General features: G+C 41.2%; 1 protein-coding gene and 1 non-coding gene across 29 annotated transcripts in view; one reads left to right on the top strand and one right to left on the bottom strand.

The window, feature by feature from the left end:
- The window catches only part of LOC126916263 (ras GTPase-activating protein raskol), a 251,021-nt gene that overhangs the window by 164,764 nt on the left and 60,440 nt on the right, over positions 1 to 25,817 (top strand). For 2 of the 28 annotated variants that reach the window (XM_050721858.1, XM_050721863.1), the window contains exon 1: positions 22,137 to 24,369. The exons of 25 other annotated variants lie outside the window; for them this stretch is intronic. In XM_050721858.1, the coding sequence (XP_050577815.1) occupies positions 23,529 to 24,369 (841 nt within the window). In that variant the 5' untranslated portion in view covers positions 22,137 to 23,528. Of the gene's footprint in view, positions 1 to 22,136; positions 24,370 to 25,817 lie in introns of those variants that run through there. One more of the 28 variants, XM_050721851.1, reaches the window with a different exon arrangement.
- On the bottom strand, positions 14,935 to 15,056 carry Trnal-caa (transfer RNA leucine (anticodon CAA)). The gene is made up of 2 exons: positions 15,019 to 15,056; positions 14,935 to 14,979 (listed from the first exon to the last, which is right to left on the bottom strand). It is a non-coding gene; the product is annotated as a tRNA-Leu (tRNA).

Genomic DNA, 25,817 nt, shown 5'->3' with positions numbered 1-25,817 from the left:
AGAACGTGATATGCTTTTTTCTTTGGGAAAAGTATTTTCTTCTTTTAACCGCATTTAATTGCATACCCGACAACCACAACTTTGAATAAACCTTCAAAGATATTTTCTTGTACTAACCTTACGCAAAACGTGCGTCGCGAAACGATAACTCGATGTACAATTCGTGCCGACGATCGTCTTATTAATAGGTATTGTTAGGTGCGCGTTGCCTTGCCAGAAAGAAATTAACCGCAAGGTTACGAACGCTGGAATGCCGTAGGCGCGAACCGAACAACAGGATTAACTAATTACACGAACAATTAAGCTAATTGGATTGAAAAGGCTGACACGAACGTCTCCGCCCTGAATGTCTTCGCCTCTTGTTTCTCGTTTAACGAATTCCAATGTTCCTTCCTTTCTCTTCGTTCGTTTTTCTTCGCAACACCTTTTTATCGTATCACGTAGAGCGTCTAAAAATTCATTGCTGTCAATGACTTTTACGTATCGTTCGGTATTCGCGAAAATATCTCTCAAATAATACGCCTGGTATTCGAAATAATTATTTATACCAACGAGCATGAAATTTATTTGTCATATGAGACTGTTTGTACCAAAAACGCTATTCCAATTCTGCTCTACTCTTCGGCTGTCGCCGTATATCCGAATATCATCTACCTGAAAATTGAATTTTAAAGAGCAAAGTGGTAGCCGAAACACGATTTTTTACTTTCCCACCGTTTCCAGGTAGCACGCCGTAAAAGTACGGCGGTAGTTTAATTATTCGCGGCGAGATTTTAAATAAGATTTCTTTTTCTCCTGGCTAATGCTTTTTTTTCATTCTGACTGACTAGAATTCTCGCGTTGATGAGATTATAAATGTTGTACCAGCGTCGTTCGCCAACAGTCCTCCGTTGATGGGAACGAAGAGCGATACGAACGAAAGTTTTACGGGGAGGTCGAAAATTGGCATTATCTCTTTAGTCGGAGAAAATAGGTATCGCTGAGTGAAAAGTACGTGTACAGAGGAGGATTGGGTTCTAGTTATATCAACTAGAGTTAGACGACGTCAAACTGTCTGCAAGCGGGTTGTCGAACGAAAAAGTTGAACGAGTTTATCGGCGAAACGCTCTATATTTGCGCGGTTTTACTTATCTCCGTACTAAAAATTGTAGGAATTAACGTATATCGAACGACCGAACGAAGTATTTTGTACAATTTATTTCAACGATTCAAAAATCGATCGATCGATCTTCTTTTGTCGCGTCTCATAAAAAAGTAGCAGTTTTTTTTACAAATTGTAGCAATTTGAGTAACGATAGCCAGTATTATGTACAGGATTGTACTGTATTATAAGGGATAAGAAAATTGTTAGCGTTAACGCGAATAATAAATGCTCCGGATCAACAACGTGAAATTATGTAATTGCGATTTCTTGCAGTTTAATAAAAATACGAAATTGAACAACTTACGTACATACGTATATAGAAAACTACAAGTTCAACTACAGTTGCAGTTGCAAGTTGCAAGAGTACAGAAAATAACGTTACCGTTAGTTGTCGCTACGGTCGGTACATTGAAGCGTATTTTTCCGCTATTACCGACGCTCGGTCAATTAGTATGGCTTCTTTACGCACGACGCCCTTTGATCGACTCTCTGGCTTGGTATCCCATTATATATATCTACTTGTCGATAAAAAATCTATCCTACGTTGTACCAAGTTCGGTCTGCTTCGATTTAACGCACCATTGTGGAGAAGAAATTGGATAGATCGCGTAAAAGATTTTTAAACACGCTTGTACGTATTATACGGGACGCAGAGTCCCGTTTAATTAAAATTTCGATGTTACGCCTCTAAACTACTGTGAAAAGAATAAGAGATTGTAATATAAATTACGCAGACCCTATTACGTATTTCGTATAACAATAAAACGATTATATTTTTGATCGAATGATGTTTCGTATGAATATTTTGAATAGATACGCGTATCTCGTACGTACTAGAAATATATTTCGATAAAAATGCAACAAAGATAGAGGATAAATTTATTCGATGGATTTTAGTATGGAATGGAAGGTCGAAGCCAGTATCAACACCACGGACATGATTCGTACGTAACTTGCACGCTTATGTATGTATGTGCCGAGAAGCGCATGAACAACCATTAATGGTCACACACCCCCTACAAGGTGGAGTGGAAGATCATGGTCGATCGTATAAGGCGTTCCATTCGTCGGATCGTTGACCGTGCAAGGTGATACCGTATCGTTCACCTACGGTCCTCTCTTCTTGCGCAAGCAAATCAATTTCCACTCAAAGACTACTTAACCTCTTTTACTCCTGTCCGTAAAACGTCGCCTCTTCTACTTTCCACGTTCTACGGCCACACGATGCTTTCTAACGCGTCAAAGGTATCGCGTGACTTTCGTGGAAAGTCATTTTCCACCACGTATATGGCGATATCGCTGCTAATTAAAAACCTGCCTTTATGCTATGATGCCAGATGAGCTCGTCGTAACTTTTATCGTAATTTACGTCTTGGTTCGTTAACTTTGTATCGAGTTGACGTAGTACGGTAAAAGTTATCTCTAATTTCGATAAGCTCGTAAACTAACTTGTTTTATGAATTGCTAAAAAGAAGTTTAAATTCGGAATACGATATAAAGATCTCTTTCTCCTCTCGTCGTTAGCGTTAATGTATTTTATTTGAATTCGTTTTATTTCGTATTAAGAAATAAGAGGGAGTTCAAAAAACCGAAAATAATACAGCTTTCGAATAATCTGAATATTATTTTCATTTCGCTTCGTATACGTTTTGCATAGTACTCGCTGTACTTTTAAATATGGAGAGCGATCTCTCCGAATATGCGAGTCGCGCTTCGTTACGACCGTATCGTACTTGTATCTTTGTATGGGTGAATTTCATTTTCACTTTGTTCGATTAAACGTAGTCTCATCACGCGTTAAGCATATATTTGCACATTATCTTTTACGATAATAATCTGTATTATTTTGCGAATGAATTCTTTCGAAATGCTACTTTCACCGTCAAAAGTTACGTACCTGCGTACCAACCGCGTTAATTCGTAACTTTACCAGATTCCAATCTGGTAATCGGTGTTAATAATTTGTATCGCGTTATCATACTCCGTAAAAAAAAAGTTAAGATAAACTAGGAATAAACTAAAAATAATAAAGAACGGACAAATCCTTTAGCCGAGAGTTAAATTTATCAATTTATCGAAAATGGAGGGAAAAAGATCGTTGCACGAACCGTTGCTGCCGCCGACGACGATTCAGCGGAGAATCGTGAATCATAAAAGACCAGACGGATCTAATCCAGGTATCAATTTACAGACGCGATGTCGAAGATCTTTCGACGGTACGAAAGTGACGAGGGGATGCAAGAATCGCATTTCCAAGTTCGGTTCGTGCAAACCAAACGGAAAATTTTAATTTCTATCTCGAGGCTGCTCCGTCCGGTACCCGTTGCCACGTCGCTTTCACACCACTCGCGTCTCTCCCTTTCAAATTTCACTCCTTTCCCACGTCCGTTCGCTACGCGTTACCCAACCATTCTTCGAATTTCGCTAAACGCGCTTTCTTCGAAGCTATTAGACGTTTTCGTCGCAGTTTTTCTCGTTATGATCGTTCTCGCTAAAATCGGAATAACGATCGGTCGTTTTTATACGATCGCCCGTAATTCTCTGTTCTATTCCAAGCTTCCAAAGTCGTTCGATCCACGATTCTGATTTACGTAAGTTATGAAATACTTTCGCGACTCGCTGAAAAATGTCGTAAAATTCCTGGTCATTCGTTCTTACCTGTTAATTCGTTCCGACGTTGCAACTCGAGCAGCTCCGGTCGCATCGTAACTCGCCACCGTAGTCGCGCGTCTCTGTGGTCGTTGTTTAGTCACGTATACGTTCTCCGTGTTGCATCGTTTCGCCGGACTCTCTCTCCGCTTCTTTTCCTTCTCGTTCTTCCTCCGGCTGGATCGCCGATCCCGTGCCTCGTTTCCACCCATCCGCTGCTACATGCTACGTAGCGTTAAATTTCGACTGCCTCGTGTTCCACCGCAAAAAGCGATCGGTAACGGTTACACGCGTCTTAAATTACATAAACAGTTACGTTAGCGAAATTGTTGCACGCACGATACGTAAGTGCGACAACGTTCGTACGCCGCCCTGTGATAAAAACGCCTCCGCGTCGAAATCCATCGGTATAACGCGCGAAAGGTATTTGTTTTTAATATCCTCCGTTAAAACATCGTCCACTATCGAACCGATCCTCTTTTGCCTTTCACGCCTGTCGTACGTCTCGTGCGACGTCTATCGATGGAATATTTTTTATAATGCGAACGAGCGAACAGCAATGAGATAAATATAAATATCCGATAAAAGGGAGCGATAGTCGCAATAGTACGAAAGAAAAGAGGAAAATGGATCGAAAGTGAACCGTCCGATCGAGTTAAAATAACAGCAGATATATCAATATCCAACAAATAAAAATATATAGGCATGTAACTTTGACGATCTTATAAAAAGGGTTTTATCTTCCGACTGTCTTATTGCACGACGGTTCATCCTTTTCTTCGTTATCTGTCCTCCGCTTCCAACGTACTCCGATGCCGCCGCCCTTCGTCTTTCGTAGACTTTTCTATTACTTGGAATGCCTCTACGCTCTCCCGTTCTCTCGTATCTGCATCTGTCTTTTGTCTCGTTCTCTCTCGAATTCCTCGAGCTTTCACCGAACTCTGCCGTGCTTCGTCTCTATTTCGTCGTTTTACTACTCCCTTCCTGTTCGCTTGCTTCGACACGAAGAATCGTTCGTTTTAAATTCACGTCCACCCTGTCGTTTGTACGCTCCAAGCACGAACAGTCGCGACACGATCGTGTTTTTCGTTGGAAAAAGGGACAGGGAAAAAGGGAAATCCTCGGTATAGGTCCAAAATAGGTACTTTAGGAATACTCTTTGAAGGTGTTGGATTTTTCTTGTCGTACCACGCGTGCACTTTTCGTTTATTCTCCAAAGATGATTTCAAATTCCTTCAAACGATCAGGATCGCTCGCCTCGAATCAGAAAATATTTCTCTCTGTCCTCGTTTTGGACACTAACCCGATGGATCAGCGATTGGTCGATGTACGTACGCGTATTTGGAAATCGATGTTTCTCGAAAGACGAACAAGTTTCGACGGAAAGTCGAACGAAAAGGTATCGCTTGGAATGGAACAAAGTGCTTGGCGTTCTTATTCGGATGCCGTCGTCGCGATGCAAATGCTAGATGCAAATGGCTATGGGAAGGGAAGGGGGACGGAAGTGGTTCGCTCACGGGTACGGATCACGCTCCGTTATTTCCTGGCAGACACGAGTCGATTCGGCGACCCTGTGCACAGTGCACGCGCGTTCCTTTTAATCCACGAAACCGAACCACCGGGGTGAGCTGTTTTTAAAACTGGCATGGCGACGCAACGCGTTCCTTGGTTCTGATGGCGGAGCACGACGATTAGATATCGACGGATATATATACGTACGCATCGAGTTGAGGGGTGTGTTGCGCGTTTTTTCGAGAATCGGTCGCCCTCGTGACGCTTTGTTTCGTTTTTTACGATCGTTGTCGGAAAGATTCTTCCGACTTTAACGGAAGATTTGCCGATATTTTCGGAATAGCGGTATCTAAAAACGATAAATCGTCGCATCGACGAATCCAGTACATTTGCTCGTGAAAAGGGATGCGCTGCTATCGAGTTGTTCGGCGATCTAAACGTATAGTCTACCGACTCCGCGGGAACGTAAAAAGTACTGTTTCCAATGATTAACGCGCGATTAATTAACGAATCGATCAATCGATAGGTTTTCTACTCAAAATAATGGCTGCGTAGCAGTGCCCTAATTAAGACTCTGCTATGTTACAGCGAACAGTTAATTTCCTTTGAGAGCAGCTTACAAAATCTTACCACTTGAGATAGCCAAGCATTTTTCCCTCTCCAGTGTAAAATATCTAAAATAAGTTGGGATAATTCTCAGTGCCACGAGATAATCGTACGTATTAGCAAATAATCTACACGTTGTATATTTTTAGCGCGTTTCTTACAATATAACTGTAATTTTGTTTATCGTTTTCTATTTATTAGCATCAAGTTCGTTGCTAATCAGACCGGAAAACGAAGAACGATATGTATACGTAGTTCTGGAGTATATTTGCGCGACGTGCCTCTTAAAAAGCCCTTCTATCGGAGGTCTGGGTAATTTTTTTCTTACCATTAACTCGAGAAGGAATCTAGACTCGATTTACGGTTGCCTTTCAGGCAGAAATTCAAGGTATTTCGGTATCCTGTATCGCTTGTGCCGGAAATAAAACAGTATTCTTAGCGGCCGAGTGGTGAATATGTACCGCAGCTTCCGGTACGCACGTTCGGTTCATTTGTTTCTTTTAATAACGAGATTTCAACGTGGAAAGAATCACAAAACGCGAATAGCCACAAATGACTCGAGCCACGTCGCATACGAATTAGGCGAAACCTTAACACGAACGTTCATTCGATCGTAAATATCCAGTGGCTTTTGTTTTCTTTAACTCGATACTCCACGTGCACACGTTTTCACAGAAAATTCGTTATTTTCCACCGTTTATAGGAAAGGGAATGACACGTGTTTTCGGTATGCTGGGAAATGGCAATCGCTGTGCGTTTAAGGGCAAATATTTATCTATTTCGTCTTATCGTTGGAATTTCGTTGGATGGACGATATCGAGTACGTTTGTCGATAAATTCAGTCGGTTCTTTAGCGAAATCGATTCTGCTTTTACCTGTTCCTTCGTAGACGTGGCTTCGGTCTTTCCGGAGTTTCTTTTTCTCAGTTTTCATCTTTTCACGCTTTTCCTCTCAGTTTCTTTTGTTCCTCCTCGAGAATCGCGAACCATTGCTCCTTTGATCCACAAAATGAAATAGGTGGTATCGTATCCAAGTGTTCATAGTACGTATCCCACTTGTTCATGAAATACTCCGCCATGTCGCACTTGGGCCAGGGTTTCGCTTTACACGAAGAACCTTTCACGGGTAATTAGTTTTCGATAATGTTGGAATATAAGATTTTTGAAATTAGTGTGTATTTCAGAATTCTATAAAATACGTAATAGGAAATGTACTAGCATGCGTAGAAAGGAGTTGCTTGGTCGATCAGTTTAAGGAAGCTGGATTCGTTTAAGAATGTACGTACGTATATACGAAGGAATCGCCTTCCGTATTGTCTGAATCGTCTGGTGCCCGGCTGTCTAACTTCGGTCCCCGTTTAAAAAAAAACCGCAATTTAAAATGACTCTCCTCGTAATGGATTTACAATTTGTAATTTATAATTTGTACGATTTTATAATGGTTTTATAATTTTTCACTCGCCGCGAATTCACGACAACTATCGTTCCGAGTTTGCTCCCTGTTGCACCAGGCGAAAAGTCGTATTTTCGACTAGAAATACGCGCGATATAAAAGTTTCTTCGTCGTTATACAAACTAATTTCAGTTAAAAGTTTCTTTCCTTTCTTTTTTCTTTTTGAGAAAATAAGTATATTTGTTTATCGTAAATTATTTACCACCGCAGGGAGTACGCGGACAATCGTGTTGCAGCCCGTTCCGATGATAGCAATCGCAATCTATGTAAACTACTCCTGCGCACAGTTCCCGAGATTTAATTTTTTTCAAACGGATCTTCTTCGACGGGTTTTCCAACAATTTCTTGGACTTTGAATCTCCATTTTTTGACCGTGGGTTTGCGCGCTGAACTTGCTGAGACTTTTCAACGTTCTCCGTCTAGAAAACATCTCGTACTTAATCCTTCGTCGCATTAAAATCCGCTGTTCGTTATGATTTCTCGTTCGAATATTACAAGTTTATGATTAAACAAGTAGATTCGTTTAACTAAATGTTCGTTTAATTGGCTATCGCGTAAAAGTTTGAAAATGGGATTCTAGCAATTTCTCAGCGATAAATTCAAATTAGCGGTTTGACGTCGGTATGCTGCCGCGTGCGTGTAGTCTCACCTGCCGCACAATTTTGCAAGGTAAATATGTAAATGGAAAACGCGGCAACGCTTGGAAAAATAAAAAATGTCGTTTCACGTCTGCCGTCGGCAACGCTTGAAAAACACAAGACGTCGATTCACGTCTCCCGACGTCCTCGGCTCTGTTACGTATGGATAATGAATTTCATAATACTCGTTATTATTATTTTCAACCTTGCTGTAACGAATAATATCTCGCATATTCGACGCTAAGTATTTCTGGAATACTCTTAAATCCATCCAAATTCTCAACTTTCCTCGAAAATCTAGGCTACGGTATCTACGCTATAAGGATATATTAATGAACAAGCTTTATACAATTTTTCGTTAGAAACAATTTTATTAAACGAGTTGCACCGTAAATTACAATTTCACTTGCAAAGCGGCTACGTTTTTCAACGGTTTTTTACCGACACTTATATATCGTACAGACGCGACCAAGACGTGCCCGAACATCTTTTAGGGAAAAATATCGAAAAGGAATACGAGTCGACCCTGGTTATTCCTTCGAGTTCATCGAAGGCCGACGAAATAAAACCAAGCTGTGTGGTTTCGTTGGTTTGTGGTTAGTTGGAACACGCATCGATTCGTTCCAAACATCGCATCTCTTTCCTTTTTAATTCGAGCACGATGTTTGGAACAGGCAAAGTGCACTGATCCTGAAGACCGTTCCTCTTTGAACGACATGCTTCGTAGCGAATCAGTATATTCGGAGGCATATATTCCCTATACCGAGTCAGCAATTCCTCTGACGTAATTCGAGGAACACCCTTCGGCTTTGTACAATCCTCTGTATCGCTTTCAGCTACTCTATCCTTCGTTTTGTCCACAACTGTACACGGTACCAAAAGATATTTCTGCGTTTTAACGTCGGTAGAGTCGGTCTGCGATTCTGGATGTTGCTGAAGCGTACTGGAACACGATTTTGATCTATCCGTAGACTCGTGCTTACGATCAGCAGCGACAGCGTTGGTACGAGGTTTTCGACAATTTGGCTCGAACGAATTTGAACACGACTTGGGTCTGGGTGTTGGCTGACAGCAATAAGCAGGACAAACTTGTCTTCTCGGCTCCCGTTTCGAGGTATTTGGTTTATCGACTCGAAAGGAATCAAGGCCGTTTCTACGTTTCACTGCCGGCAAATCGCGCTTAATATCGGTAACGCGTTTCTCTTTCGGTTGCTTCGTGCTTGGACAAGTAGCCGCGTAGTTCAATGGCGAACACTGGAATTTCGAAGCAGGTTCTTCGAAGCCTTTGGTCTGAAAACGATCTTCTTTGTCGACAGTATCGGCTGATCGTTGGATTATCCTAGCAGTCGGTCCTTCCTCGCAAGCTTTAGATTCCATGTAACCGTAATAATCTTCACCCCGTGGAAAAGCGATCATTCGTGTTTCCGGTCCACGCTCGTCGATCTTCGTTTCGAGAATACCGTGTGAACACGGTCCCGATTTCTCCGGTGGGCAGATAAAACCCACAGCCGTGGGCCGGTCGCTATCTCGAGGCACGCGCGTCTCGAAACACCTTTTCGCTCCAATGTCCTTGTCGTTTTTCAAGCATTTGGTGATTCTAGCTGTCGCCTGTTTCTTAGACGCGGTACAACCGAAGAACGTCACAGGTGCGTCACGCTCTTCCACGTTACAACGGGTGTCTGCCTCTTCGATCGTTGGGCCGTACGCGACTTTGGAATACGGTTTGTCCGGATGTTTATCGCCTTTTTTGATGTGTAATGTCGTTATCTTATCGGAGCCATTCGAGGACAGATTTTCTGTGGGAACCAAGACGGCTCTAGCGACTGGTCCCTCTGAACATTCGCGGGATTCCAGGCAAAAGGTCATAGGACGTTTCGCCATTGGGCACGATTCGTTAGATGTCGTTGAATCTTCTCGAGGGTAAGACGCGATCCTGGAAGAGAAGCTGGTTTACTCGAAGCGAACGAAGGTGTAAAACAAGTTTCGAGTTTAATTTTCCTTTTGTCAAAGATATAGGAAATTACGTTACTCGAGTTGGCTTCTCTAAAAATGTATGTATTTTTGAGACAGTTGTTGTTCGCAGAGGTTCTAGTAAAGATTATGATAATAAATTCGTTGGTGGAGAATCGTAGATGGTAATTAATTACAGCTCATAGTACGTTGCGTCCTTCCTACCTGGCCGATGGTCCAAATTTTGTCGCTTTCGTCTCGACGAGCAAATTTATCTTCTGGGTGCACCGATCCCCGGGGATTTGGACAATATGCGCCACAGGTTGATCACCTTCGAAACGACACTCCAGCAACGTAGATCCTGGTGGATAGCGCGGACAGCAGGTGGGTAGCGTGATTGCTGGATGTTGAACGTCACGACGCTGTAGGAATCGAATTACATACAGCTCGTATTGTCCACTCGTCGTTGCCACTTTCTTTTTTTCTGGTTGCCTTTCGCGAACCATCTTCCACGTTTTTGTCCGAGCCGAGTTACGCTCTCTAAATAGCTCGCGCCAAGCTATTTTCGTACGCAATTTGATAGTTTTCGGCAAATGAACGCGTTGTACGTTTAATGATCGGATTGTTTTGACTCGATTGTTATAACGATATAGCCATATTCGTTCGATTCTCCAACCCTTCACCTTTTTACGACTGTAAAAGTAACGAAACTCGTACCACGCGAGTTGCGCTAAAATTGCACTACGGATTTTGCATCATACATCCGTCAAGTATCGATGATTTTTAAAAAAATTGATTTATCATAGACTTATCACACCGATTCTTCCGCTTTTGTTCGGTGTTGTTGGATCATAGGTAACGCGTAATGTAATTTCGCTTATGTACTTTCAAAATAGAAAGAGTACATGGTTTACTTACGCTTCCTCGGTCTTTCCCGTTGTACGATTTGTAATTTTTAGGATTGCATGGAAAATTTAAAAATAAATTACAATTCGCAAAGAAAAGATCGGTAAGAAGCTAACGGTTAATAACCGATAAAATAAACGATTATAAGTTTAATAATTATAAATTACCTCATAAAGAATCTTTCGCTCGAGGAAGAACGTAAAAAATGGAATATACGTTGAACGCTGAAATTTAAGCGTACAAACATAAAATAAAGTTCACGCGGTTTATTTTTCTGAATAAAATTTTTTATCCAAATAATTTGTCTTTTTAATTCTTTTCTTTCCTTTTTAATACGGAAAACTTTATAGTAATTGTACTAATCGTGTTTCTTAGATTTTGTATTCGAGGAAACTGATTTCAAGAAAATACTTAGCGTCGAATATTTATAATTCCCTTAACACCTATTGTTCAAACATTTAATCGTTCGAGTAAACAGGTAGATATTAAGATTCATAAGGTTATCTGTGGAACTTGAAGCGAAAGGTTAAAAATCGATCTAGACTCTTACTACCGTAACTCAAAATTCATTATTACACGAACGAGATTGATTTTTGTTTCTGCGCAAGTGAATTTCTTACCTCGGGAGAAACAGTTTGTAGTTGTTTTTCAATTTCGCTGCAAACGCCTACCAACTGAGTGTCATCGGTGTTCTTGCTAAAAGGGCAGAGTTCAATATCAAAAAACAGGTATTTCGTTTAAAGCATCGTGCGATTAACATCGCGTTGGCAAATAATTCGTTCGCGTAGGTGCAAAGGGGTCATACGATGAAAAATAATTTTTAAATAACAAAGAAGTATCCGGTGTACCATTTCTCTTATCGTTATTATTACGATAGTGCTCGAAGATACTGTCTTCTCGTTGACAAAAATTCATCGCTGCTTTAGAGAGATAAATTTCTAAATCCTCTTTGTACGGAATAAATGTCTATGTCCATCTTTTAGATTTACCCCTCTGTACATTAACGCGCAACTAAGAATCGGTCTGTGTATACAACGGCGGACCGATGGCTCGATTCCAGAGCATTGATTTGCATTGCTTGCGAATTTCGCATTGCTCGTTGAACTAGTCAGCAGGATTGGCCGTTCATTGATTCAAATCCGAAATAAGCACGCTGGCGAATGTCCAGCCAGCGTATGCAAATCTCTCGGCCACTCCCCTATAAAAAGAAACTTGACGTTATGGTACAGCTGCACCCTTCTACCGCGCATCGTTCTCTCGTTCATAATTCGAACCCGTTGCACTTTTCTTTTTGTCAAATTGTATTTTCGAGTGAACGCGCATTCAGATTCGTCAGAAGCAATCTAATCGCGTTTAAATACTATCCTAAATAAATGTCGCACGTTGAACGAGTTACAAGTTACGAGTTACGAGTTCGGGAGTATACGTGTCGCTATCAGTACAAAGAAATTTGTATTTACGATATACGTGTACATAGGCAATTTGAATTTCCTAGAATGTTTTGTTATAGGTAATTTAAAAAAAAAAACGTTTACGTTTTATTCCGTATAAGATGTAACAGATGTGAAAAGTCTAGTATTTTTTAATTACGTTCAGTTTGACTTATATTCTGTAATGTATCGATAATATCAAATCCATCGAAGAGAATCCATTCCAAATTGAAGAAAACGGAAATAGAAGATCGTATAAACCGCAAATAGTGCGTTAACTTTCAGTGAGCGAAGTCGGTACGATCCATTTCTTTACCCGCGTTACATCTGGCCGGTTATAGCAATTGATACGTTGGAAATTTTCTATATCGCTTTCACGGATTTAGAACGGAATACTAATGCATAACCATTCATTTAGTTAGATAAACTTTACGTTTTATCTCTTACGATCAAGGTGAAAGTGATTCTATCTAATAGAATTAAAATAAACGTTATCTCGTTTAAAACGATCATTTGTGAAAATTTACGCAAACTGATTCCGATTATATATTTGGATACCTACGTTTGAAGAATATTACTTTCCGGCACACGCATATTCTTCGCAGCAACCGCCATAATTTTCTCGATTATGTATCCTCTTTATTGGTATGTCAATGAGACTTGAGCGAATACCTCGTACACTCATAAAAAACACGCATAATTTAAGAATTTTCAATAAAAGTTTATGTTTTCACAAAAATTTTAAAGCTTCCACATGTTTCTACCGCCTGAAGCCTGATGCGTAGTAATTCTTTCTTCTGTTTCCGATTCTGCTATTCGTAGCAATTGAAAAATCGAGAATATATTCAAACGGAACACACTGTCTCCTAATCGATCATAGTAAAATAATACATACGTATTTCGAGAAGTAGCAATTTCTTACACTGTAAAACGTGTGACGTCTGTCTTTATATTTTCTCGTTAATTCTTATAATACAGGATAATCCAAACATCCATTCGTTCATGTTCGATTTTAAGAAATTTTCTTCCATATTACAACTATTTAAATGACATTTGTAATTAACAGCGTGTCAACGTTTCACAACATATATGTATTTGTACAACTTTCACTTGTACATCTTGAATAAAAGTATAAACGCGTTGTAATAGAGTTTAAAGATAAATAAAGGTTTATTACAGATGTAAAATGTACAACGTGACTCCCGGTGTGCTTATGCAAATAATATAAATCATCGAGCCTTCACTCGTGGCGGTGTTCCCTTTCCAAGCTGAATAAAACGGGGATTGTAAAACGTTAGTGCGACATGCAGCTACATACAAAGTTAATCTAATTGAAAATATATGTCGTTTTATCGGATCGTAATTCCTTATCGGGTCTGCCGTAGTCGTGAAAAGATCCTGCAGCGTCGTGGTACCATAAATACCATGGCATACCGCGGTAAAATTAAACACGAGTATTCTTGTTCGAGTTACTGGTATTCGAATATGGCTACAGTATCGAAAAACTTACGAAATTTAGACTATGTTTCGATACTGTATATTACAGTTTTAAAGAGTGAGAGAGAGAGAGAGAGAGAGAGAGAGCGTTGTACTTCCGAAAATCATCCGCTGGATCAAGAAAACAAAACGGCTAATACATCTTGTCCACGCATCCATTTACGATTACAAACGTGAATCGTTATCGATTATTTCTCGAGAATCGCGAAGAAGAAACCAGGTAAATGACCAGACAAAATATCAGCTGGTAGATACATGTATCGAAGCTACATGCGAGTGCCTATTCAAACGGCAGAACGGACACTACCTATAGCTATGCGGTTTCGTTACGGTCGAACGGTGGAACGAGTTGAAAACTAACGAACCTTTCTCCCCGTGCACCGAACTAGCCCGTAATACCTCGACAGAGGTTCTAGGGCCGATCTGCCGTTGTTTTCAGCTCTGAACCTGACTTATCGCGCAACGTTCGCAGGTACATTGAATCGCGATTTTCCAACAATCTACGTGTCGATCCATCGCTGCTGATCGTTTGAATCGATTAGATGCAATTCGAAAATCAATATCAAGCGATTGTGGAAAGATGCGTGAATCGGCTGCGATAACTAATTGTTGATCGATTTTGCTGGCTTTTTCTAATCTACTATTAAATGAAATTTGGATTGTGAAGTGGAGTGCTAAATATAGACGGGATCAAGTTTTATGTTTTAGACATTTTGAATAAGTAACGTTACGTTTGTAGCTCAAATATAGATATACGAGTAACACAATTTGTATAAGTTTTATATTTGCAAGTATTCCTTGTAGTATTACGAACTAATTTTACGTTATTGTATGTAATTTACGATTTAAAAGCATATTATTTGGAAATATATTATAGATACGAGCGTTGCTGCGAAATAAAATAATTACGAATTTAAACAAGATAATTATTTTATTTCAATGATGCTTTGTACGAACATCCATGGACGATTAAACATCATTTCCTCGTTTTTTCTGAAATAAAAAAAAATTATCACATGCGGCGAGATTTGAACTCGGGATACTCGCCTTGCCTACGATCGAAGAGGTCCGGCGGTATTTTTATACAAAGTTAAGACAAATAAGTTGTTTTTTCAATTTCGAAAAGCTTTTTACAAACTTGCAAAAAACTTGTCAGGAGTGGGATTCGAACCCACGCCTCCAGAGGAGACCAGAAGGCACATGGAGATCAGTTTGTAACTGATAAGGTGAACACCTTGAGTCTGGCGCCTTAGACCGCTCGGCCATCCTGACATGTGGTAACATCTTTTCGTAAAATATGAAACATTCTTCTCGGATTATGTTTTGTAGCTATTTTGCAACCTGTAATTCTACGATTCTCTTTTTAACGAAATATACATAAAGAAGGTACTTCTGTTCCTGAGTATATAAAAGATTGGTAAATTCAGCTTTGTAACGAGATATAATATTATTCACATTGTTATTTTCATTTTTAACCTTTTGTTAGAATCTTTGAAAATTTAATCTTTAACAATTAAATTTTAATAAGTGTATTCTACTCGGCATCGGCGAACAATCATCAACGAGCCTGTAACAGGCATGAAACGCAAAACGAATCGCGTACAATAGTAGTAGTAGCGCATTGATACAGGATCTCTCGTAGCTTCAACGAGACACCGATAAATTAATTTCGTATTATCCCCCTGTCCTTGGTATCGCCTTACGACCCCCGGCCGGTAGGTCCTTCCCATCATCGACTACCGTATCTTTTCCCCACGAACTGTCTCGTCGATAAAAACAGCGTGAGCCAACCGACGCGACGCATAAGAAAAAAGAAGAAAAACAAACGGCGCGACGAAAGAGAAAGAGACACACGGATCTACACGGAGCGGCGTGTCTTTTTATACGCACGACCACCGTTGTCCCTTAATCCATTGACGACGGCGCGGCGCGGGCGTTGTTTAATCCGCTCGTAAATCTGGCGCTTATTTTCCACGAGCGAGCAGCGAACGAAGGGAACGATAGGGGTTAGAATTAAGACAGCGCGAAGTTCATTGCCAACGTTAATAGAATACGTAATGGAATGCGCGGTGCACTTTGTGTCTTATACGGGTCCGGATAATTACGCGATCCCCGATGTCGTTCACCTCGGCGCGGTGTGGCGTGGCGTGGCATCGTCGGCTTTTCCATCGTGTTCAACGTCGGCTTTAATTAATCAGCCGAGAAGCGGAGGCTGTCGATGCCGATGGTGAATGAGCTTTGGATCCCCTAATAACGATACCGATTCGATGGCATAATGAAATTAAGGGAGTCTTAAAGATACAAATACGCGTCAATGATATAACTTGGAAATTACAAAGCAAAGAGTTTTAATTTAATTACAAATCGAAAGTCGTTTCTTTTAGTACGTCAGCGTTCACAATCGATAGTATGATAATCGAAACCGCCCTACATCCCAGAGAAGAGGACTCGAAGAATCACGTCCGAGGTAATGATTAATGTCGCGAAAAGTAATTGCTATCCTGGACAAGCTTAGCCCAGCGATTTATCTTTCGGTCGAATCAATAATTCTCGTTCCTTCGTCTCTATCACTGCAAGAGGAAATAAGTTTTGATTTACAACGCAGACGCGGTCGAGATCAGGCGGATCGCGTTAGGCTCGCTACTAATTACAGCTTATTGTATCCAAGCACGATGGTTTCGTGGTTTCGAGTCGCGGCTAGCCGCGCGAATCGACCACGATCGATGCCGGAATCGTTAATTAGGATCGTCGAGGGCGGCTCTCGCTTCTTCTTCTCTCCGCTACTACCGCTAATGACTCGTGGAATTTAGTTGCTCGCGCTAAGACACGTGTTTTTACGCGTCTTGCCATTGTTGTTTTTTCAGGCTGATGACGTTATTTCGCGGTGTGCGGTATTAAAGTTTCTCAGGACGACCAATAGGAGCGGGTAATTAAACGTAAAGTGTCTCGCGCAGCTTCTTGGTGATCCAGATTTGTTTTTAATTGCGGCAAGTTGACGGTGTCTTTAGATAGTATAAGTTCTGAGAGTAATATTTGTGTAGGTTTTAAGTTAATACGTTCGCTGCGCATCAGATTGTCCTTATTTACGACTATCTGCTATACTGCTGTCCCTTTGGACTTGTTGTTACTTTCAATCAAAAACGTACTATAAACGGACGTTAACTCTTTCGTTGTTATAATAGCTGTTGGTAAATTTATCGCTGTTCATTAGATTACGTTCTTTTCATCGATTATGCCGATACGACGCAAGGTTCTGTTAAAGAAATCATATTATTAAATTAACACAGTGTGTTCCAGACTAAAGACTAAAGTTCATTTTCACTCGTAGCTTCCTCAAATTAAGTATTTCGATCACTCGTGCCACTTTTTCATACGAACATATTATACGCGTGTGGTCTTGAATGGTGGGCGTCATGTGGGATCAGTGCGATGTGATTAAGCAAGGTTGCGAGCTATATTGAAACCTCGCGTCTCGTAATCATGGAAATTGAAAGAGGAAATTGTTCAGTTCCTTGGAAGAGTGGGTTGCAGTCGTTTCGATGATAGTGATTTCGGCTAATTTGTCTTCGATGGTCTTTGACCTTGGTACAAAGCGTTCGAGATGCGATTAAATGAACTAACGACAGAATTTCGTACTTTGCATTTCACGATTGCAGATCTTAAACGACGCAGGATGGAAATTTATTCCGATTTATCGATTTATTCGAATTATAATCTTTGATCGTCGCGCTACGTTCGACAGATTTAATAAAACAACGTACATATATTTTCTCTTAAATTCGTTGTGCTAAATTTATTGCGAAAGACAAAAGTATTATTATCGATAAACGTGACAAAACCTAAAGAAAGGTCGAGCGAAATATCGAAAATGGAACGGGATCGAAGGAAGCTCGGAATGGATGGATGAATCAAGTAACAGCGAAAAACGGCCGAGCCGAGACAAACTCCATCATGCGCAAGGGCTCCCAGCAAGCGAAGAAAAAGAAGAACAAGAAGAAACATCGACGTCGTGGAACGCGAAAGAAAACGGGGCGTCGAGGGGCGCAGGAAGGACGGAAGACGTGGTGCAGAGGGGTCGTAGCGTGTGTCGAATGAAAAAGAATCTCGTGACGCACGTTTTCCTCGCAAACAAGCAGGATCCAGCAGCGTAACGCAGCTCCGTGGCTTTCCTCGTGCACGCGGCGCGGCGATCCATCACGCGTGCGCGTTACGCGCCTCGTACGCATCGTTTGCAAGCGACGAACGCGACCCACGGCGCCGTCCATGGCGATCCTTATCGACCAAGATCTGCGCGGAATCGATCGCTGTTCCTTGTACGAATGTAGAGATACGCTCGATGGATGGAAAATTCGAAGCGCGATTGCCCGATCGATCAACGTTCCACGTTGGAATTGGAACGGAATGAGGCGTCGATTGAACGCAATTTCAGCCCGCCTTCTCCGCCATTACCCGACTGCTTGAGAAATCGAGGAAGAATCGTCGATAACGAATTTCACCGAAGATATTAACACTCGTACATTCGTCTAGAATATATATTATATACGCGAGCGATCATTATTAGACCGTTTTATAAGGCGTAAAAAAGCATTCTGTGCTTTTAGTTTTACGCTCCATTTCGTTATTTCAGTGTTAGATATTTTGGATATTCTTTCGAAAAACACCGGTGACCGATTGGCTTGAAATTTAAAAGAGGTGGTAGACCCGAAACGTAGAATTTTAGCTTTGGATATTTATTGGTTTCCGAGATAGTAATACAAATCTTTCCATACTATACATCGAATGCTACCTATTTAGACGTTGCTGATACAACCGTCTTCGTTGTATTAGTCGTTGTCCTATAAATACATCCCGAGGCTCCCGTCGCTGTTAAGTCATCGGCTACTGTTGTGTTAGTAACGTCTGTCCAGGCACCGTTGCACGCATGTATAGTACCGAAAGATTTTTATTAATATCTCGAAAAGTAATAAGTGCCCGAAACTAGAATTGTATTTTCGGGATCTACTCCCCTTAAATTTCAAGTAAATTGGCCACCTTTTGCAAGTACAGCCGACATTTTATATCAAATGTCTGCATACGAATCAATACATGCCTTAGATGCAACAGTGCCTGCATTCGATTTGCCTATGCGCCCACGTAATGCATATCTAAGAATTTTGATTTGAATTCTTTTAATATTCGAATTGATTCGTTTTATAAGCACGCTGCCTGGAATGTTTTATCTACGTGGATTGCATGCATATCCCGTAAATAAGTCAGTTTTCAAAATTTTAGATGAAATTTAATATGTAATTAATCACAGAGCGTGTACGAAATCTCAGTCTCGTAAAAAGTTAAGAAAGAAAATTGATTCTTGGGTTTAAAGCGACCCGTCGATGACCATGCAAAGCTAAGGGGGTCAGGATGACGCACGAGGATTACGCTCTTATATAATTGAAATTTAAACGACACCCTCTGCTTCCTCGGACTGCACCCACTGGGAACATAGAAATATGTGTAAATGGCACCTGTTGGCGAGAAACACGCGAAGGATGACACCTACTGTTCCTGATGAAATTTAAATCGCGGTTGCGACATTCGTTGATTGGACAAGTTTGTTTCAAGAATCGAACATTGATGCTGAATCGATGCCTTGGATCGGGGACAATGGAATCGATAATAATTGAGCGGTTGCTCCGATAACCCAATTGAAGACTACTCGAGCAAGCTAAGTCGTATGTTGCCTTGACGAAATTGAAATTTAAATCATAGTTGCTCGTATCGATGCACGGCAGCTACGGTCTGTGATGAAACTTAAATAGAGTTGCAAAATTTGTCGGTTCAACGATACCCGTCGCTCGGATAAAGAACAGTCGTCGACCGTCGGAATTAAAATTTCAACGATTCGCGCAATTCCACCTGTCTCAGATTTAATTTACGTAATAATACTATAATATGTGTATAATGATAACGATAATCAGTCATATATTACGTATAGTATACTTGGGTATATAATTAAAGATTGATAGTCCTAGTGTCGATATAAAAATTTACTACTTTCTTCAGTAAAATATAGTATCATGTAGTATTTTATGGAGAAAGTCGCCGTAAAGTTTACGGTTGCCATAGAAATTGTCCGGCGAAAACGATCGACCTGATTGAACGTACAATTTTGCAGAAGCGACTTGGTTTCACCAAACTATTTATGAATCTTTCCTGTTCACAGAATTACGCTGTTAAATTATCTTTTTTCGCACACAGGATGGAAATCGTCGTGATAGTAAATCGACGACGTTTGCTCCAGTTTCGAAAGAGTTCCTGCAGAGCAGGAAACGATTATCGATTGCGATCTTAGGTCCGGTCTGAGTCAGCGGTGCTTTGAACGTTGGTAATAGACATGAAAAATTTCTTCGAATGTCATCGATGATAACATTTAAATTTCACATTCAACGTTTAATCATTGGTACTATTGGATCGTGAGTAACCTCTACAACGATCTCGATCGAGGTAATTTTGATTTGTATTCTTTATTTTACGCGATCAAGTCGCCGTCAGCCGCATTTGTCGCGTACGATATAAAAATCAAATTAAAACTACATCGATTCGGAATAATACCATGTTATATCTATTGTTATATGTTCTAAAAAATTATCCAATCTTGAACCAATATGTAAAGACAGAGGAAAAATCGTATATTCCTAAGTCAATGTAAATACATGGAAATAAGAAGATAAACGTTTTCTGTGAAAAGTAAAATCGTTTTTGCTTATTTCAAACGAACGCTACATACATACCTAACAATTTTACATCATTTTGAATTCCTCTGTAACTCGTCGAAGCTATTAATTCGCTGGAAATCACTAACGCAAGTCTATCAGGATAAGATCATTCGCGTAAACAGTCTTCTATTTTCAGAAAGCTATTTCCTGTTTTTAAAAATACCTACTATGATACAGTGGGTAGGATGGTACTTTTTCGATACACCGAAGTACTTAATCGTGCTTATTAGCTAGAAACTTAATGTATAATTTTATTTAATTTAACGTGAATTTCATTGGACTTCAAGCGTAAATATTGGAATTTTTTTGGAAGTAACCGTTCGTTTAGAGGTGTAGAAAAGAAGGTACGAGCTGGACGAACCTTCGAACAGTGACCATTGAACAGCAATTGACACACGGTATCAACGGCTGAAACGTGACGCGAATTTCATTCTTATAAATCGCAAACGGAATTAGATTCTTGTATTATACGACGGTACGAAGAAAGGTACCGACTCAACCTCTCCTAAATAGAAGCTTGATCGAGTGTAATGGGCTCGAATAAGAATAAAATCAAGTTCGATGTAACTTGAAAATCTGAATCCATTTAGCGGCTGTTATTTCGTTGAATGAACATCGATTTGAACGTCTGCAATTACCAAATGTGAAATTGGAAACACAAAAAGAATGAATTTCGCTTTGTAGACTATAAATCTGTAGATTTATATCTATCTACGTATGTACGTACGATACGTACCTACGTATTGTCATTTTGGTTTTTTATTTTCGTAGCATCGTCAGATTTTTCTCTGGTAAAATTTTGGTCTTAAGTTAATCGTATTACCTTAAAGCAGATCATAAAAATTAAAATGCCAAAGAAGAGAATTTCATCTATTCGAAACGATTTAATACTTTGCATATATGTACACACCGATATGTATGCGCAGTTAATTAATCCTTCTGTCACGTTCTACACCTACGTTTTAATAACAACAAAATATTTTAAAGAATTTCAAGATTTAATTAACGAATTACCATTAACGCGAGCATACAACCGATGTAACAGATAATTGCACACGAAACGTATGATATACGTACGATATACGAGTATTTCTCGATGGAATCGACTCTACTCCGATTGTACATAAAAATATTCGTGCTATCGGTGAAAGGTTAATTATAAAAGTCTGCCCTCCCTCGCTAGATCTCGCGCGGTCACTTTCAATCCGCCATCGAGCGGCCCAGCATTCGGTTATCTTATCTACTGTACCTTTTAAAATTCCCACATCTCTAATTAGTACCGCGAAAGAATCTCGCTGATCGTATACCCGAGGATTCTTTCCATATTGGCTATGCCAAACGGCTGAAAAGAATTGGTACGATTCATTTATGCAATATCGTAAATAACATCGTAATTAACACCAGAATATAATATATATAAAGAAAGAATGCCGCGAATGCCATTCTGGACACGGTTAATCCTATCCCATGCCTATCCTTACGCTCGAGCTTACGAGCACGACACGCGAGGCGCGGCGCGGCGCGGCAACGAGTTGTCTCTGGTGTTTGCTCGGTACGGCCGCCAGAGGCGCTGCATGTTACGTTCGGTTTCGCTAGAAGCTCGAACAGATAGTCGAGAAGCCGTCTGCCGTGTGGACGATCGTGCGACGTTGCTCCGCTCGCGTTCATTCGTTTCGTTCGTCGTAAACCGTTGTCGATTTTGTGTGTCGCTCGGAAAACAGTGGTTGATGCGCCTGTCCTTGAGAAGAGAAACGAGAGATGCCGCCGTGCTCATCTCGACAGTTGGCGCGCATTCCTCGAACGCGATGACGGCCACGCCGGACCACGAGCGAACCCGATCTGGAAGTCGTGACTCAGATCCTTTTACTTTTCTTCGTATATACCTCGTGCCCGGTCGACCACTTCGAGTCCTTTCTATCCAGGCAATCGCGTTCGACGTTCCCGTGCACAGAACAAAACGCAGTTCTCATTTGGGGTCTGTTCTTTTATCGCGCGATTCATTTTGAAACGCATGGTGAGTCTCTCGGTGGTCGTGCATATACGTGTCAACCGATGGTATTCCGTACATTCTCGGAACCGTTTCGCCTGTCTCTGACAATGTACGTCTTATACATCGCGTTGTGCGAACTGTCGTGACGTGCTGGTCGTACGTAGGATACTCGTGTACCGTTGTCGATTATCGTCGATCGAGAGAGAACGAGTGCGCGAAGGAAACGCTATACCGGTGATTAAAAGGTGCCAACAGGCTAACGTATCGTAAATATCTGTCCGTAATCTTCAAATTTGTGAATCGATCGTGTAATGATCGGTTGTATGTCAGAGATTCCACGAACCGGGCGCCGAAGGACAAGAGTCACCGGCGACGATAGTCGAGCGAAAACATTGGTCGATAGTAAAAACACTGTTCACAGTTCAACGCTTGGCATTATCTCTGTCCGTGTACGCAACGAGGGTGACCGCTGTATTTGTTTTTCTCGATACACGTGCTCCTGCGAGCGGCGCGATACGTCGCTCCATCTATATTTAGTGGCATCGTTCGGAGCGAGAAATTCGTGAGCCCTCGACCGCAGTACGCGTTTTCTCGGTCCTTCGAAATCTCTCTCTCTCTCTCCCTCCGCTACCACTCTCCCCCCTCCCACCCACTCTATCTCTCCTTCTCTTTCTAACGAGTAGGGTGTGAAGATGGAAACATAAGGTGAATTTCAGTGAACTCCCTCGGACCAATGCCGCGATGGTGAGAAACGTATGGTGTATTCACGTAAACTTTTCTCGCGGAACTGGTGGAATGGTGAACGTGTGACGTCTTTAACGATTCGATGCGACTTAAAGGCGCGCCCTAATTACGTAACTTGTGTTTCGAACCGATCGACGGATCTATTCGTACGACTAATATGAATCGATTTCATGGAACGGTCGTCGAGTTACAGTAAATCAAAGCGAAGGGAAGAAACTGTGAATCGTGACATGTGAACTAGTCACATCCGGAGACATGTTGAACGCAGAGAACACCGAGGGTTCGCCGAAACGAAGGTCGACCTTCTACGTATCTTTAGATACCGATGCCCGACAACCCTCGAAGATCCCAAAAACGATCACCAGCGAGTCCGACAAGTTCGTCAGTAACACCTTTCCCATAAGTAACTCGAAAACGGTGCCAAACGTCATTTTAACCCGCACTTTGAGCAACAAGGATGATTCCTTGTCAAATTCAAAACGTACGGAGGAGTCATTCCCCGAGTCCAGAGGTAAAGTGCAGTCTTTGACGAAGATATTCGAGACCCCAAAGGGAGAGCAGGTGACAAATAACTGCGAACAGAGAAAGAAGGTGGAAAGGACCAGGTCATTCAAAACCATCGAGAGGTTTCACAGTCGATTCACCGGTCGAAAGGACACGAGCAGAAAGGACAGCCGTTTAAATAATACCATAGCGTGCTTCGAAGTGGAAGACGAGGACTCGAGGAAGAAACCGGATGCGGATAAACGGACGAACTCGAAGAATCACGATTCGAAGTCGAACGGTGCTGGTAAAATTAGTACGGAGACGAGAACCAAGCAGAATGGCAGTACGACGTTCACCAATTTGTTGATACGTAGAACACACAGCACGAAGTTAGCCAGGAGTACGAGTACGTTGGTGAAGGCGACTGGCAGGCACGCATCGGTAGACAATTCGTGTAGCGTCGTGACGCCAGCCAGGGCAGAGAATCACCGGTCGAACACCGAGAAATCGAAGGAAGACGAGGCGCCGGACGATTCTGTCGCGGATAACGACGAGGGTACCGAGTCGTCCGTGTTCGAGGACGCCGACGCGGACGCTGGGATACATTCAGGTAGGCGTGCGCCCGTTGTGTACTTTGTAATCACGATGGGGAGCGTGGCTCGACGTGACGCCGATGGAGAACGAAATTTTTTTCCATGACGAGATTCCATAGCATAGTCGTTCTTTGGATTCGACGAGAAAGAACGATGACATAGTTAGGTTTAGTTGCGTTTCAACGATTCAAATCATCGGATACGCTTCGAATATACGTTTGAATTTATTTCGATCGTTTCATGCCCCATATGAAGAAAAATCGCGCGGAACGGTCAAGCGAAATCGACCAAAGAATCGTTAGATACTCGTCCTAATTTACTGGCCGAGCGTGTAACCAGCGTTAATTATTTGCCTCTGGACGCGAATGAGAACCAATTTATGCCGAATGTATGGCGAACGTTGCCATAAATAATAATAAAAGAAAAATGTACTCTTTACAAATATCTCGATAAATTTGAGTATCGATCTGTTTGCCATTCGGTCGAGCGAGCGAGTTGTAGAATTTGAGGAAACTTTGATCGCTAGTTTCCTTTAAAACTGTGAACGTTGTTTTTTGTTGTTAAATTTACGATCAGCTAATAGAATCGTTTGTCTAAAAGTATCGTAAAGATGCTATTTTCGATAGAATCTTTGTCAGTTGAATCGTGTACCGAGCTTCTTTCGAAAACGGGATACATATTCACTGCGATACGCCTGACATACGTGAAATATAGCAAAGTATTTTATCCAGTTCATATAATTTGTATACAAGGTTCGGCGATATTTCCCTGAAATATGAATAGATGGAAAGATGTTCGTAGTTTATGAATATACGTAATTTAAGGTATTGGAAATCCTTGGCGCTTCTGGAATCGGTCAAAATTTGTGTGCCTCGTCGAATTCGGTGATCTCAGAGTTGACGAAAAGCTTTCCACGACTATCTAAATATATATAGATTCAGAAGAGGAGGTTGGACGAAATCGTGGTTGAGCGACGTCGAACAAAAGGGCTATAGGGTACGAGGGGTGCTCTCGTAAATCAAGTTGAGGAAGCGATTGAAATTCGCGATTCCAGCGACGAATTCGCGAGTCCCGTTAGTTGGCCAGAAATTGCTCGGTGAGCGAACGCGAGCTTTTTTATTTCGCGTTCGCCCGCCGAGAGGATTACCTTAATTAAGGGCGAACGATCACGAACCGCGATCCAAACCCTGTTGCTTATTTTTTCAAAGAAAGTCACGTCATTTTAGCTACGTAGTTACTACGCCAGTGCTTTGCCATCTCTATTTTCAGTCGATGAAACGTAGCTATAGCAGTATCTATAACTAGTAGGTAAAATAGCTGTAAAATATTTCGCGTACATCGAAGCAACGTCGAATTTAAATAGAAGTTGAATCTGACTGTAGCTTAAATTTGCTCAGATTCGTTTTACGTTTGCGTAGATTCGGTTTAAGTGGTATTTTCAAAGGGTTCGTATTTGCCGGAAACT

Source organism: Bombus affinis, chromosome 5 (genome assembly GCF_024516045.1).
Source record: "Bombus affinis isolate iyBomAffi1 chromosome 5, iyBomAffi1.2, whole genome shotgun sequence".
NCBI lineage: Eukaryota > Metazoa > Arthropoda > Insecta > Hymenoptera > Apidae > Bombus > Bombus affinis.
The sequence above is the reverse complement of the archived record's forward strand: the minus strand, read 5'-3'. Positions and strand labels throughout refer to the sequence as shown.